Below are 16,084 nucleotides of genomic sequence, written 5' to 3'. Positions count from 1 at the left end.
CACTTTGTACTTGATAACTCTGAACTAAAATATCAAAGTAAACAAAAAGGGGCAAACTGGACAGTCTTCAAATCCTCTTTTTTTAAAAAAAAATTATCAGTTTGTTTCTGATATTACTTTCCAGAATGAGCACCTTCAACTTTGAAAGCAAGATAGATACAATTCAAGTTTGAAGTTGGCAAAATGTGACCAGATTCTTCATTTGACTAGGATGATTCTTTTCTTTCCCTCTTTTCACTTTTTAAAATTCATTCCTTGCAAGTTAGTGGGCAAAAAATATTTGGAAGAATCTTCTTTCTGTTACTTGCATGAAGAGTTTTTAAACTCTTCATAGCTGTATTATGCATTATTACACAACCAAATTTGGAAATACTTTAAAAAGTTTCTTCTACTTTAGAATTACACCTGGCACCCCTTATTTGAGAGGTGTTGACTTGGATTTAGGCTGTCCTCCTATTCTAAAGTGATTTATACCTTTGGAGAGGTAGAGTGGAGGTTCAGAAATGTGTCTAATATCCCTCCTTTATTACAGATTCCCTCATCATAACCCAGGGTACAGAGACAATATAAAGAAATGACATGTCTCTCCTGCAACTCTTCTTTCTCTTGATATATCAACCCATCAAAACTATGCTCTCCTAAAGTAAAAGAATAACTCCAAAGAAGGAAAAAGAAACATGACAAGGAAAGTAACAACATGAACATAGAATTTCACCTAAGGATATACCTACATCTAAAGCCAATTTATACAATGAAATTTTTTGATAATTTAAATGAAATTAGTTTCCTCTTCTAACATGATGGTAGATGTACTGATTTTATCAATGTGTTAAATATTTAATCAAAAGGGAACCAAATTAAAAATGCCTCTATAGACTGGAGACAAAATGCAGTATTCCAAAATAGAGTGCTACCTTTGACTTTTGTCTGAAACTAATTGAAAAAAAAAAAGTGAAATTTGAAGTGCTTGTGTGTGTGTGTGTGTGTGTGTGTGTGTGTGTGTGTGTGTGTGTGTGTTTGGTGAGGAGATGAGTTACACCACATTATATAGGATCTTTAAAGCACAGTAAGAAAAGTTGTGAAGGATGTTAAGCAAGGCACGTGTTTTAGCAAGGTCACTTTGGCTGCAATATAGATTGATTTGTTTGTTTCCTTAAAATCCATTCATTCATCCTTCAAAGGTTTTTGTTTGTATTTTTTTTTAATTGTCAACCAGTAAGAGAGTAATTCATTTTTTAAATGAATTTAAGTCCCTGAACTTAGAGATATTAATGTTAAACAGAAAGAACATGTAGATGTAAGGCTAATAAAAACTGTAGGCAGCATATGAGCAATTATAATAAAATAGACTAGGAGTCTGAAGCTGCAAGAGTAAAACAATTGGATGTCTTTGAAAAGAATGGAGAGTCCTTAGAAATTGTGAAATCTGTATATCTGTGTAAAACCAACACAATCTGTAACCAATGAACAAGTCTGCACTCCCACAGGAGAAACATCTGGAACTTCACTCTTAGCCCCTTGGGGAACTCTTCCAAGCTCTGTTTACTATCATACCCTCAAACCTCTGCGACTCAGAGACAAAGGTCAAATGATGGATCACCAGGAGGGAAGGTAGCATATTACTGGCTGGGTTGCCAATTTCACACTTATACCAGACACAGAGTCACAGGGAGTGTTTCTGGCCAGATGCTCAAGGCCTTCCTTTGGTACTATCCACTCCTTAGAAGTATGATTGGTCCACCCAGGCACTGGCAAAATGCCCAGAAGCTGACCAATTCCTAGGAGAACTACTGAGTTACTATGACCTTCAAAACACCCTAGAACATGCCAAAGACTGACATAAGGGGAGCTCTGATGTTCACAAGTCTTAGGCCATGAAGTGCAACATCTGACTGAGGGAGGGGACTTATTTGTCCCACAATCTTGTTGTCACAGGTGGTGCATTCTGTAAAGCTGACTCGGAGGCGGGGTTTGATGTGCAGGATCCTTGTTAAGGAGTGCATTTGTAAATACCTGTTAGACTGGAGAGGGGATAGGACAGGAAGAAAGAAAGAGGATGGGAAAGGAAGAAAGCAGGATTGGGCAGACACATAGGCTGAGCTACAATGCAGTGGAGTCCCACGAACAATCTGAGTCAACATGGGGAGTCCTGGAGTAAAACTGGACCTTCGGCTTTGCCCCAAGTCAGAACAAAGAGGCAAGGCTATACTCCTGTATTTATCAGTCATCAACATGAGCTTCCCTAAGAAGCGGAATGACTTTAAGCAAAGTGACTTAACTGATTCCTGAAGGGGAACCTGGGCAGCCATGTCCACCAAGAAATAGAAATGTTGTGAGTCCCTTCAATGATTAAACTACCATTAGTTCTACTAATTATTATGGATAAATATATTGCATGCCTACTACGTATAATTATCTTGTTTTAACTTCACAATGAAATTGCTATTATTACTGTCCTGTTTTGCAAATGGGACAAGTGAGAGAGATTCCATAAACTGTCAATATACAAAAAAGCTAGCACATGTGGGAACCAGGACGCTAATCTACAAAATCTGAGAGCCCAGGGACTTTATCTGATTGATTTAGCAAATCAAATTCCTCAGATACCTAGGATCCTTCAATGTGAGGGGAATAGTTGGTGTAGAGCCTTCTGACTCTCACATGTCTCTGTCCTTGCAAAGCTTCCCTTTCCATGAGGCTTTCCAGGCAACTGGGTTGTTAAATTTTGTAACTCAGGCACCTACAGCACATGTTGGGGAATGGAATGGAGACTTTGTATTTAAAGAGGTGCCAATCTTCCAGTGATGCCATAGCTGGCTCTGACATGAAATCTGCTGGGAAAGTTCTGAGCACTGGAGAGATGTCCCTGTTAGTTATGCAATAAGAATAACACAGCTTCTGAGGACAGTACCAGGATTAAATAGGTCCAAATTACGGTAATCTTAACATAGGTACCTAAAGTGTGGTCTTCTTTAAAAAATCCTGACTTTAATATCATTGAAAACGCTCAAAAAGAAAGGCTGGACAATGATAAAGAGCTTCAGCCATTGTAAATATTTCCTGGTTTAATAATATTGGTACCACTTTTGAGAATTTGCTATATCCTAAGCAGTTTTCTAAAATTTATATATATATAGTATATACAATATAGCAAATGTTTAATATATAAAAGTATTTTATATATGTGTATATATATATATATATATTATAGCAACCTCTCAATATACACCATATGTACATACACACACACACACACATACAGGCAGCCCTTGTCTTGTAGGGTGCCATGCTAACTAAAACTCGTGCATATTGGGACCATGCAAAATGGGGACATGGCTCAGATATGCACACGTCTCAGTTAACTTAGTGCTCTGCACAGTGAGGGTTGCCTGTAGGTGTGTGTGTGTGTGTGTGTAAGTTAATCATCATATCCATTTAATGACATAGCTACAATTCTCCCCATTCAAAGATGAGAAAACTGAAGTCATAGAAGTCGTGGGATTTGTCCCATGACTAATATTCAACAACCATCAGTATCCAGGATTGCATAGGCACATTCGAAAGCACTTTGAAGTGAGCTCCCTCCTTTGTCCTCCACTTCCAGTACTTTGTCACACATATATTTGTTGAATAACTTATTGAAAAAATAAATTAACGAACAATAAATTGCTTTTGGTCCTTAGGTTGGAGAATTAAACTGTAAAAGTTTCAAGTTCTTTTTTTTAATTAAAATTTATTGGGGTGACCATGGTTAGTAAAATTACATAGGTTTTGAGTGTACAATTCTGTAATACATCATCTATATATCACATTGTGTGTTCACCACCCAGAGTCAGTTCTCCTTCCATCACCATATATTTGACTCCCTTAACCCTCTTCTACCACCCCATTCCCCCCTCCCCCTCTGGTAACCACTAAACTATTGTCTACCAGTTTTTGTTTCTTTGCTTGTCTTGTTCCTTTGTTGCTTTCAGTTTTATATACCACATATCAGTGAAATCATATGGTTCTCAACGTTTTCTGTCTGACTTATTTTGCTTAGGATAATAATCTCAAGATCCATCCATGTTGTCGCAAATGGCACTATTTCATCTTTTCTTATGGCAGAATAGTATTCCATCGTCTTTATCCAATCATCTATTGAAGGACATTTTGGTTGTTTCCATGTCTTGTCCACTGTAAATAAAACTGCAATGAACATCAGAGTACATGTATCTTTATGGATAAATGTTTTCAGATTTTTTGGGTAGATACCCAGGAGAGAGATTGCTGGGTCAGACGGTAATTCTATTCTTAATTTTTTGAGGAAACTTCACACTGTTTCCCATAGCATCTGAACCAATCTGCCTTCCCCCCAACAGTGTCTGAAGGTTCCTTTTTCTTCACAGCCTCTCCAATACTTGTTATTATTTGTCTTGTTGATGATAACCATTCTCACAGGTGTGAGGTGATATCTCACTGTGGTTTTTATTTGCATTTCTCTGATAATTAGTGATGTTGAGCATTTTTTCATATGTCTATTTGCCATTTGTTTGTCCTCTTTGGAGAAATGTCTATTCAGGTCCTCTGCCTATTTTTTAATGGGACTGTTTGGTTTTTTTGTTGTTGAGTTGTATGAGCTCCTTATATATTTTAGATATTAGCCCCTTATCAGAGGCATTGTTTACAAACGTCTTCTCCCATTTGGTTAGTTGCCTCTTTATTTTGTCAATGTTTTTTTTTTTTTTTTTTTTTTGCTGTGCAGAAGCTTCAGTTTGATATAGTCCCACTCATTTATCTTAGCTTTTACTTCCCTTGCCTTTGAGGTCAAATTCATAAAATCTTCTTTAAAGCCAAGGTACATAATTTTAGTACCTATGTTTTCTTGTATGCAGTTTTTGTTTCAGGTTTTATGTTTAGGTCTGTGATCCATTTTGAGTTAATTTTGGAACACTGTGACAGACAGCAGTCTAGTTTCATTCTTTTGCACATGGCTTTCCAATTCTCCAGCACCACTTACTGAAGAGGCTTTTTATTCTCCATTGTATGTTTTTGGATCCTTTGTTGAAAATTATCTGCTCAGATATACGGGGGTTTATTTCTGAGTTTTCAATTCTATTCAACTGGTGTGAGTGTCTGTTTTTCTGCCAAAACCATGCTGTTTTGATTATTGTAGCCCTGTAGTACAAGCTAAAGTCAGGGAGTGTGATACCTCCAGCAGTATTCTTTTTTCTTAGGATTGTTCTGGCCATTTAGGGGTTGTGGTTCCATACAAATCTGATGATTTTTTGTTCTATTTCTTTAAAAACTGCCATTGGAATTTTGATAGGCATTGCATTTCCATATACTAACAAAAAAATCTCAGAAAAAGAAATTTAAAAAAAAAATTTCTTTTGCAATTGCAACAAAAAGAATAAAACACTTAGGAATAAACTTAACCAAGGTTGTGAAGGACCTATACACTGAAAATTATAAAACAATTTTAAAAGAAATTGAAGAAGACACAAAGAAATGGAAAGCCATTCTGTGTTCATGGATTGGAAGAATCAATCTGGTTAAAACAGCCATATTATCCAAAGCAACATACATGTTCTTTCAAACTCAAAAGTATATTTTATAAAATCTCTGTACATAATGAGAAACTCGGTATCTGTTAAAATATCATAATACACAAATCTCCATTTAGTAAACAGCATTTCGAGGATGAATAGTAAAACAAGTCCTACAAGACGTCTTCCCTGAGACATTGGGAAATGGTGAAGTAGCAAGAAAGGCAAGGAGATAAGTACCTGAATAAAGAAGGCTGCCTTTTCTGCGTACATGGCCTGCAGCCCAATTCATGCCAGGCTTTTCAGTTCTTGAAATTGCCAATTCATTGTAAAGGGAATGAAAGCCCAGAAACCTCACCATTTCAAAACTGTTACAATAATAGATTCAACCAAGAACTACCAATAGATGCTAAGTCTATTGTGTTGTTTAAAAAAAAACAAAGAGAGTTGCATATTCTTAAAATTTCACTCAACTGAGTAGTTATTAATTACAACAGGGAAATGAATAAGTCTGTTGGTCATAACTTTAATCAAATGAGCAATTACTATCACTTGTAATGTGACAAACTTACACAATGTGTTTTGTGATATATTTCATTGACACAATATTATAACTACATAAAATTCCTGCAAAAAGTGTTTAACCTGATTCTTATCATGAGCAAACAAAAAGATAAATCTGTATTAAGAGAAATTCTGCAAAGTAACTGGACTAGACTCTAAAAAATGTCAACGTAACAAAAGGCAATTTTTTTTAAAAAAATGTAGGTGATTCTTTAAGAGTAAAAGGAGACTCAAAAATTATAACAAATAAATTCAATACACGACGCTTCATTACATATAGCAACCAATTAAATTATAGAAATTTGCATGTGGACTGTAAATGATGCCCATTATCTAATTATTGCCTCTTAGCTCTAAACCACTCTTTCAACTCTAATTTGAGATACTGGATCTGGATTTTGTAAACAGTTTTCTTTTGTCAGCTGGAGTAAAGTTTAGGTTATCTCAACAGAGGGCAGTGGAGGGGTTACATGGCTGTAAAAAGGGGCTTCACATCCTTGTTCTCTTCCAGTTGTTTTCTCCTTCCTCCTGCAGCATTGTTGCTAGTCGGGATGTGGGGAACCAATGTGGCTCAAACTCCAACCAAGTTCTCTACTCAGAAACTTTATTCAAATGCTGTTCAACCGCCATCTAGCTTCTCTGGCATCTGACAGGTGGCTGCTTATGGACCAGCCGCTGAGATACAACCAACTTCTCCAATAAGCCCGTACTCTGCTTTGGAGGAGGGCAGCTTCATCCACGTTTATTCCTTCTTTGGGTGTGCTGCCTCATCCCTGAAGGCTCCCTACATTTGCTATTCCTATATTTTAGAGCAGGGCCAGAAAGCTTTCCTGATAAATGGCTAGAGAGCAAAAAATTTAGGCTTTAGGGCTTTAAGATCTCTGTCACAACTACCCAATTCTGGTTTTGGAGAGAAGAGATAAAAGGTATCAAAAGATCACTTTGCAGAGCTTGAGAGAATACAAGGAAAAGGGGGTGATGGCATTTGTGATGCTGGGAAGAGCCCGCATTAAAAATAGTCACCTTTGACCCGCTGCATGGCTTTTGCAACCAGAAACCATAAGGTGGCAGCAGAGAGCTATACTACTGCAAGAGACTGCTAGAACAAAGGACAGCTGAAAAGCAAGTATGGAACAGTTAGTGTTGTGTCCCGAAACACAAGTTCAAAGAGAAAAGGGGAGTAAACCGATTAAGATCAGAACTAAGAAAGTAACATCAGTTTGAGTTCCAGCGACAGAGGGGCACTACAAAAAAAGTTGGATGACTCAATTTATTATCTAATGTCTGAGACCAGGAAAAGAACAAACAAGATTGTAAAATTAAGACTTAAAACCATAAAACAAAATTTGGGCTGGATTGAATTAGTGGTGCAGGGCAGCTCTGGCTATGCATTGTTAGGGCACTGTTTGGTGGCCAGGACCCTCACAGAAAGTCCAGGTGATAGCCCAGCCTGGTTCTATCTAATGATAAACACAGAGGTACTAGTTTATCTTTCCTTTTTTATGAAAGTTTTTGTGAAGGTTTCATGTGTATTCTGTGTAAGTACTTTAAAATTACAAAACATAAAATTAAAATAACCTGATTCCTCACACTCAGAGATGTGCATTATGACTTTTTAGTGTATTTGTTTTTAGGTCCAGGGATTCAAGTTATTATCTTTGGTCAAGTCAGCCCAGTAAGCTTTTTCTCAACCAGTAAAAAAGACAGAAGTCCCATTAACGTTTTAAATTCAAAATTGAATCAATTTATAATTTATTCGTGTACTCATAGTGAACTACTAGTTTATTACTGAGAAATCTGTGTATTTAAATTTTCCCAGTAAATGTCAACTGTATTCATGCTTCTCATAAACACTTACTGAGTGCCTACATTCTAAGGACAATAACACATTGCTTTTTTCTACCATTAATAATGACCCTTAAATTTAAAAGACTAGAAAAATCACACAATGTCTGCTGTCAGACCACAATGGAATTAAACTAAAAATCATAAAGATTACTAGAAAATCCCAAAATATGTGAAGACTAACCAACATACGAGTTTTGACAATTAAGTTCTTGAACTCATCCTAGAAAAAGTGCTGTACACCTCCATGCTGAATATCACTACGGTCACCTTTGAAATATTCCCCTTGGGAAGCTATGCACCAATGCCAGTGCCTAGTCCATCCTTCAAAGCAATTTTGGAACTCTTTTTTCTGAAATGGCCATCAGAGCTGTCATCATATTACTCTTGATGTCCTGAATGTCATCAAAATGTCTTCCTTTCAATATTTCCTTTATCTTTGGGTAAAGAAGTCATTGGGGGCCAGATCAGGTGAGTAGGGAGGGTGTTCCAATATAGTTATTTGTTTACTGGCTAAAAACTCCCTCACAGACAGTGCCGTGTGAGCTGGTGCAAGAGCCATGAATTGGCGAAAAGTTTAGGTCGTCTAAATTTTTCATGCAGCCTTTTCAGCACTTCCAAATAGTAAACTTGGTTAACTGTTTGTCCAGTTGGTACAAATTCATAGCAAATAATCCTTCTGGTATCAAAAAAGGTTAGCAACATCGTTGCAACAAATTTGTCAGACATCGTATTTCTAAATAACACATATTCAAGCAATAAATCTCAAAATTTATACATTTTATTATTTCCACTTAGTTCTAGTACTATTATTTTAAACTGGAATCAGAATGCTTGATGTTCTAGTTTTCCACCAAAATTCCAATATGTTCAAGCAGAAAACCCTCCAGATGCTTCAAGTTTGCAGAGAAGCCTTCTATTTAAGTATTTAATAGTATTTAATATTTAATGAAATTGCTTTCAAGATTTTTTAGTTCCAATTATCACATTCTTCAGACAACACTTGATGATTTTCTATTCATTCCATCAACATAATTGAATACATGTTACTTTTATTGATTTATCTCCCATCACTGTTGGCTAATTTTGTCCTGGGACTTGGGTAACTGTGTCTTTTCTGATTAGGTCAGTTATTAGGATTGAAGGTATTTAAAAATTAGGATAAATCATGTGTAACATCTGGAAAATTCCAGAAACTGCTAGATACTTTGATTGTTCAGAGTTGCTTCTAGTGTATGACTGCCTAAATTTATTGGTTATTTCATGGATGTATTAATTTGAGAGAACATAATTCAGAAATTCTCCCTCGAAGGCTTATTTCTCACAGCTAGCTCAGAGGAGGTATTGCTACATTTACTTTCCAGAAGACATGGATTAAGGACTAATTTCAGGCCAGGATCAACAAATACACAAAGTTGCCTGCCAGAAAAACATGATGCCGTGACTCTAAAAATTACAGAGATTTTCATTAATTAGTGAAAGATAGTAGGATCATTACAAAGGTAGAAACTACAAACCTGAATTACTACAAACCTGAATTATCTAAAGACTATCTAGAAATTTATTTTTAGTTAATTACCACTCTGACGCAGATATGCATGTGTACGTTATAGACACTGAATGTCCAATATAGTCAGCTCAGAGATTAGCAAAAGTGGTTAGCAATGGGGACTATTTCCCACGTGGAGTAATTTCTTTCTGTTGCTTCTTTCTAGTTATCTCAGCTATATTAAGATAGAAAAACAATTTCTTCGATTTTGCTTGAACTAAGTCAGGGGGACACCGCTGTGGGTTGTCAAAGCGAAGTATAGTGGAATCACACCAAATTTGCACTAAACGTACATATGGTATTTTATGGCATCAGGAAAACTTAGAAAAAATAAACAATTTAGTGCAACATCTTTGTTAATATATGAATGTCTCAGGTTAGTGAAGCAATATGTCTGAAGAATTCAAGGTGGGTTGTGACAGCTATGAGAAAATATGTGAATGATACTAAGCGGTTCCTATCAGTTGAAAAAAAAATAAACCACAATGTTAAATGGCCAAATCCGTGGATGGTGTCTTTATTGATATTCTCAATAAAAATACTAATAGATGGCCATAGAGAACACATATTTATGAAAAATTCAAGAAAATTATAAACAACATCAACATATCATCATAAATGCTATACACACACACATATATAATCGCATGCCTTATAACTTTAAAATAATTTTGAGGTTAATTTTTACTACACATATTTGTTATCATATTAATTTTGGAACATATAAGATATGATAAACCCATTGAACAACCCACGGAAAGGGACATCGGCATGATACATTAAGTCAGTTCAACAGTTGGACTCCATGTGGGAACAAAATCCCAGTCTCTCAATATAGAAACACTTACTGGCAGACTACATGTCCTAAATTTAGATAGGAAAATAAAAATTCTTCACTAAAGATAGTAATATTAAAGGGCTTGGACATAGAATACAGATTCTCTATTTTACAAATAACTGCATGATCATAAGTCTTTAATAAGAAAATACCAAAGATGGAAGAAGTGGGTGTGATGTGTGATGGACAGAAATAGCCTGTTAAAGTTCCTATGTGTGGTAAAATGGACTTGATTTTGCTAGTCTCTATGCCAAATGGCAGGGAGTGGCTATTCATTGAATCTCTCAGTTAGGAACGGATTTGAGGCCTATGAGAAGCTGTTTCTTCATACTGGGGCCTAGTAATTGCTTGGTGTTTTGAAGGTCTTGGTGCACTGCAGGCCTGATGTAGATACTCCGTTTTCTTACATTTGTAAGGGTACAGTGGCACTTCCATAGACAGGAAGTATTATATGTTAGATATGTAGGAAGAGACTGAACCAAGCAAGAATATTTTGGTGTTCCAGGTAGTTTAAAGTTAGTAATAGCAAAAAGTAGACACAGTAGTGCTGATTAGCTACATTGAGAACCAATTCCTCTTCTATTCAGGCTGGATCTCTGAAGAAAAGTGATTTTCTTCTGACTTATCAGAAGCAGTGATTTTAAAAAAGACTATTATAGCTTAAATTAAAATCTAATTATCAACATTAAATCAATAAAATTCAGGTTTATTATTGTTTTTTATAACTAAGAACAACACAGAAATACAAACCTTGAATTTTCTTTTCTCATCTGCTATTTTCTCTTCTAATTCCTCAGTTTTATATCTGGTTAGGTGGAAAACAGCACCAATGTTATAAGAGTCCTTGTATATTTGTTTAAGACGGTCATCATTTTTTGACTTCAGCTGCATCAAAGATTGGATTTCAGACTCAAGCTCTGCTTTTTTCTTTATACTGGAAAAAATAAATAAATAATACAGGTATGAGCATTCCAAAAGAGTAAATAGAGACAAATATATTCAATAATAGTAAAAGAGTTCCTTTTTTGTTGCCAAAAATACAAAATAACCAGATATTTCACTAAAACTTGAATACAGAAAATATTTCCCTATATTTCACTTATTTTTCTGCTTCTGTTAGCTACCCCTAATTGTCAGGCTGCGCTCAATCACAAAAGAATAAGCTTATCAATAAGAAAGGCCTTGGGATCCCTGAGAATTCATTCACTTCTGTATAAATCTATCCTTTCTAATCCTATATAACATTATTACTAAGTATAATAAAATCTAAGAAAAGTATAAGTAAAAGAGAAAGCAAACTTAGCAAATGGAAAATCCATAACTAAAACAAAGCTCTCAGAAAGAAAACCCATAGCTAAGGGAAGAGTTAATAGAGGAAAAAAGTAAGACATTAATGTCAGTATAAGATTCTCAAAGACAGAGAGAAATACTAGTCTTTATGGAAAATTAACAAGTTATGTTTCCTGTAGAGATTGGGTACCATCGTTTTTCAACTACGTAACACTGAAGCATATAAAAAAGAAATAAACACACACACACACACACTTACACACACACACACACACACAGCTACATTCGTAAATGAGGTAATCCTCTCTGCAGAATAGAAATGGAACTTGAAAGTAAAACAGAAGTAGAGATGAAATAGCATGAAAATGCCTGAAGGTATTCCACCTGATGGGTTACCAGGCCAAGGTTCACTCCATCTTAGGAGGGGTTTGTATGAACTGTACTTGTTTGTAAAATAGCTAATTCACTGATTGGAGCTATAAGTTTATAAAAGCTAGGAGGTAGGGAACTGGGAAGAAAAGATTCAGAGACCAAGAACTCAACCATTGGGTAAAGAAGAAATTAAAAGGGAAGTCAAAAAAATCTTGAAACAATGAAAATGGAAACACCACATAAAAAATCATGTGATACAGCAAAAGCAATTTTAAGAGGAAAGTATATAATGATAAATGCCTACATTAAAAAAAAGATATCAAATAAACCACCTAACTTTATACCTCAAGGAACTCTATAAAAATAAAAACAAAGTCTAAAGTTAGGAGAAGAAACAACAATCAGAGAAAAAACAAGGGAAACACCAAAAACAAGAGAAAACATCAACAGAAAGAGTTTTTTAGAAAGAAAGAAAAAAAAAAAGAAAAAAGAAAGAAAAAGAGAAAGAAAGAAAAGCAAAATTGGCAAACCTTTAGCTATAATTAAAAAAAAAAAAGAAAAGAAAAGAAAAAAAGAGAGCAGACCCAAATAAATAAAATCAAAAATGAAAGGGGTCACAATACACTGATATCATAGAAATAAAAAGAAGAGGCTATTATGAACAATGAATTATGTACCAACAAATTGGGCAACTTAGAAGAAATGGATACATTCTCAGAAACATATAACCTACCAAAACTGAATCATGAATAAATAGAAAATCTGAATAGAGTAATGAGTAAGAAAATTGAATCAGTCATCAAAAACTCCCAGTGGAAAAAAAGTCCACAATCTGATGGCTTTATTGGTGAACTCTACCAAAGATTTAAAGAAGAATTAGTACCAATCCTTCTCAAATTCTTTCAAAAAATTTAAGAGGAGGAAATACCTCCAAACTTGTTTTATGAGATCAGCATTACCTTGATGCCAAAGCCAGATAAGGACACTACAAGAACAGAAAATTAGAGGCCATTATCCATGATGAACAAGATGCAAAACTCTTAAACAAAATACTAGCAACCAGAATTCAATAGCCCAATAAAAGGGTCATACACCATGATCATGGGGATTTAACACTGAGATGCTAGGATGTCTCAAATATACAAATCAATAAATGCGATACATCACTTTAATAGAGTTAATGATGAAAATCATACAAATGTCTCATAGAATTAAGGATAAAAAATCATATGATCATCTAAAGAAATGCAGAAAAAGTATTTGACAAAATTCAACATCCATTTATGATAAAAACTCTCAACAAGGCAGATATAAAGGGAATGTACCTCAATATAATAAAGCCTATATATGACAAGCCAACAGTTAACATCATACTCGATTAAAAACTGAAGGCTTTTCCTTTAAGATCAGGAACAAGACAAAGGTGTTCATTCTTACCACTTCTACTGTGTTTCCCCAAAAATAAGACCTAGCTGGACAATCAGCTCTAATGCGTCTTTTGGAGAAAAAATTAATATAAGACCTGGTCTGATTTTACTATAATATAAGACCAGGTTTCATATAATATAATATAAGACCACGTCTTATATTAAGTTTTGCTCCAAAAGACGCATTAGAGCTGATTCTCTGGCTAGGTCTTATTTTCGGGGAAACACGGTATTCAACATAGTACTGGATGTCTCAGCTAATGCATTTACCAAGAAAAAGAAATAAAAGGTATCCAAATCAGAAAGAAATAATTAAAAATTTCTGTTTGCAGATGACATTATCTTACATAGAGAAAAACCCTAAAACCTCCACCCCAAAACTGTTAGAACTAATTAAGTGAATTCGGTAAAGTTGTAGGATACAAAATCAATATACAAAAGTCTGTTGCATGTCTATACATTAACAGCAAACTGTCTGAAAAAAAAATAATAAAGAAACCAATCCCATTTAAAATAGCATCAAAAATAATAAAACACTTAGGACTAAATTTAACTAAAGAGGTGAAAGATATGTCTACTGACAAATATAAGACACTGAATAAGAAAATTAAGGAAGACAAATAAATGAAAAGATACTGTGTTCAATGGATTGGAATAATTAATCATTTTTAAATGTCCATATCACCCAAAGTGATCTACAGATATTCAATGCAATCTATTAAAATTCCAATGACATTTTTTTACAGATGTAAAAAAGAATCCTAAAATTTGTATGGAACCATAAAAGACTCCACATAGCCAAAGCAATCTTGAGAAAGAAGAACAAAGGTAGCAGTATCATATTACTATGACAAAGCTATAATAATCAAAACAGTGTGGTGCTGGCTTAAAAACAAACACATAGACACATGGAAGAAAATCAAGATCCCAGAAATAAACCCAAGTATATATGGTCAACTAATCTTTGACAAAGTCACCAACAACATACAATGGGAAAAGGATTGTCTCTTCAATAGTGTTTGAAAAAATAGATAGCCACATGCAAAAGAATGCAACCGGACACCTACTTTTACCATGCACAAAAATTATTTTGAAATGAATTAGAGTCTTAGTGCAAAAACGAAATCTGTAAAACTCGTAATAGGAAAAAATTGATATTGATATTGGTCTCAGTAATTATTTTTTTCATATGACACCAAAAGCATGAAAACAAATGAAAAATTCAACAAGCTGGAATACGTCAAACTGAAAAGCTTTTGCACAGGAAAAGAAATAATCAATAGATTGAAAATGTAACCTAAAGAATGAAAGGAAGTATTTCAAACCATTTATGGGATAAGGATTGGTGTCCAAAATATGTAAGGGACTTATACAACTCACTAGGTAAGAACCAAATAATCCAATTAAAATATGGTCAAAGAACCTGAACAAACATTTTCCAAAGACATAAAAATTGCTAACAAGTACTTGAAAAGGTGCTCAACGTCACTAATTATCAAAACCAAAAACACAATAAGCTATCACCTCTCACCAGTTAGGATGGCTTTTATCAAAAAGACAAGGGATAGCAAATGCTGGCAAGGATGTGGAGAAAAGGGACCACATACACTCTCGGTGGGAATGTAAATTGGTACAGCCATTAAGAAACACAGTATAGAGGTTCCTCAAAACATTAAAAATAGAACTGTCATATGATCCAGCAATCCTACTTCTGGGTATATATTTGAAGAACAATGTCAGTTTCTCAAAGAGATATCTGCACTCCCACGTTCACTGCAGCATTATTTATATTAGCCAAGATACAGAAACAACCTAAGTGACTGTCAGTAGATGAATGGATAGAGAAAATAATTCAGCAACGAGGAAGAAGGAAATCCGGCCGTTTCCAACAAGATGGAGGAACCTAGAGGATTATGCCAAGTGAAATAAGGACAGGCAGAGAAAGACAAATGCTGTACCATCTCACTTATATATGAAATGTAATAATAATAATAATAATAATAAATAAATAAATAAATAAATAAATGAATAAATGAATAAATAAATAAATACATAATAGAAACAGAGTAGAATGCTGGTTACCAAGGGTTGAGGGCTGGTGAAAATGGGGGAGATAGTGGTCAAAGATCCAAGCCTTCAGTTATAAGATAAATGAGCTCTGAGGATCAAATGTACACTACAGTGACTATAGTTAATAATACACCATTGCTTACTTGAAATTTGCTAAGAGTGTAGACCTTAGGCATAGACACCATGAAAGAAAACAACAAATAGTAACTATACAAGGTGTGATAATTATTTCACAAATATACGTAAGTCAAATCATCACATTTTACACTTTACATATGTATACTTTCATTCGTCAATTATACTTCAATAAAGTTAAAAAAATATTAAAGAACAGAATAGCGAGGGGATGTATGTAACAAAATTATATCTGAACAATTTCCAGCACTGAAAACCAACATGGGCCATTACATTGGAAAGTCCTTATTAGTGCTAAACTGGATATGTTACACACAAACACATGCACCTCTAAACATGGAACTGTGAAATTTCAGAACTGTAAATAGGAAAATTCTAAAGTCCCCAGAGGAAAAAAACAGTTTACCTACAAGAAATGATTTCAAATGCCATCAGATATATTATCAAGCAAAACTATATGAAAGAT

At 34.6% G+C, this 16,084-nt stretch overlaps 1 protein-coding gene across 1 annotated transcript in view; it reads right to left on the bottom strand.

Moving 5' to 3' along the window:
- CCDC178 (coiled-coil domain containing 178) overlaps positions 1 to 16,084 on the bottom strand; it is a gene marked incomplete at its 3' end in the record, with an annotated part of 368,411 nt that overhangs the window by 248,860 nt on the left and 103,467 nt on the right. Inside the window, exon 13 of the mRNA XM_081078376.1 lies at positions 11,075 to 11,258. Coding sequence (XP_080934502.1) covers positions 11,075 to 11,258 — 184 coding nt within the window. The remainder of the gene's footprint in view (positions 1 to 11,074; positions 11,259 to 16,084) is intronic.

The sequence above is a fragment of the Rhinolophus hipposideros genome (genome assembly GCF_964194185.1).
Source record: "Rhinolophus hipposideros genome assembly, chromosome: 17".
Lineage (NCBI taxonomy): Eukaryota > Metazoa > Chordata > Mammalia > Chiroptera > Rhinolophidae > Rhinolophus > Rhinolophus hipposideros.
The sequence above is the reverse complement of the archived record's forward strand: the minus strand, read 5'-3'. Positions and strand labels throughout refer to the sequence as shown.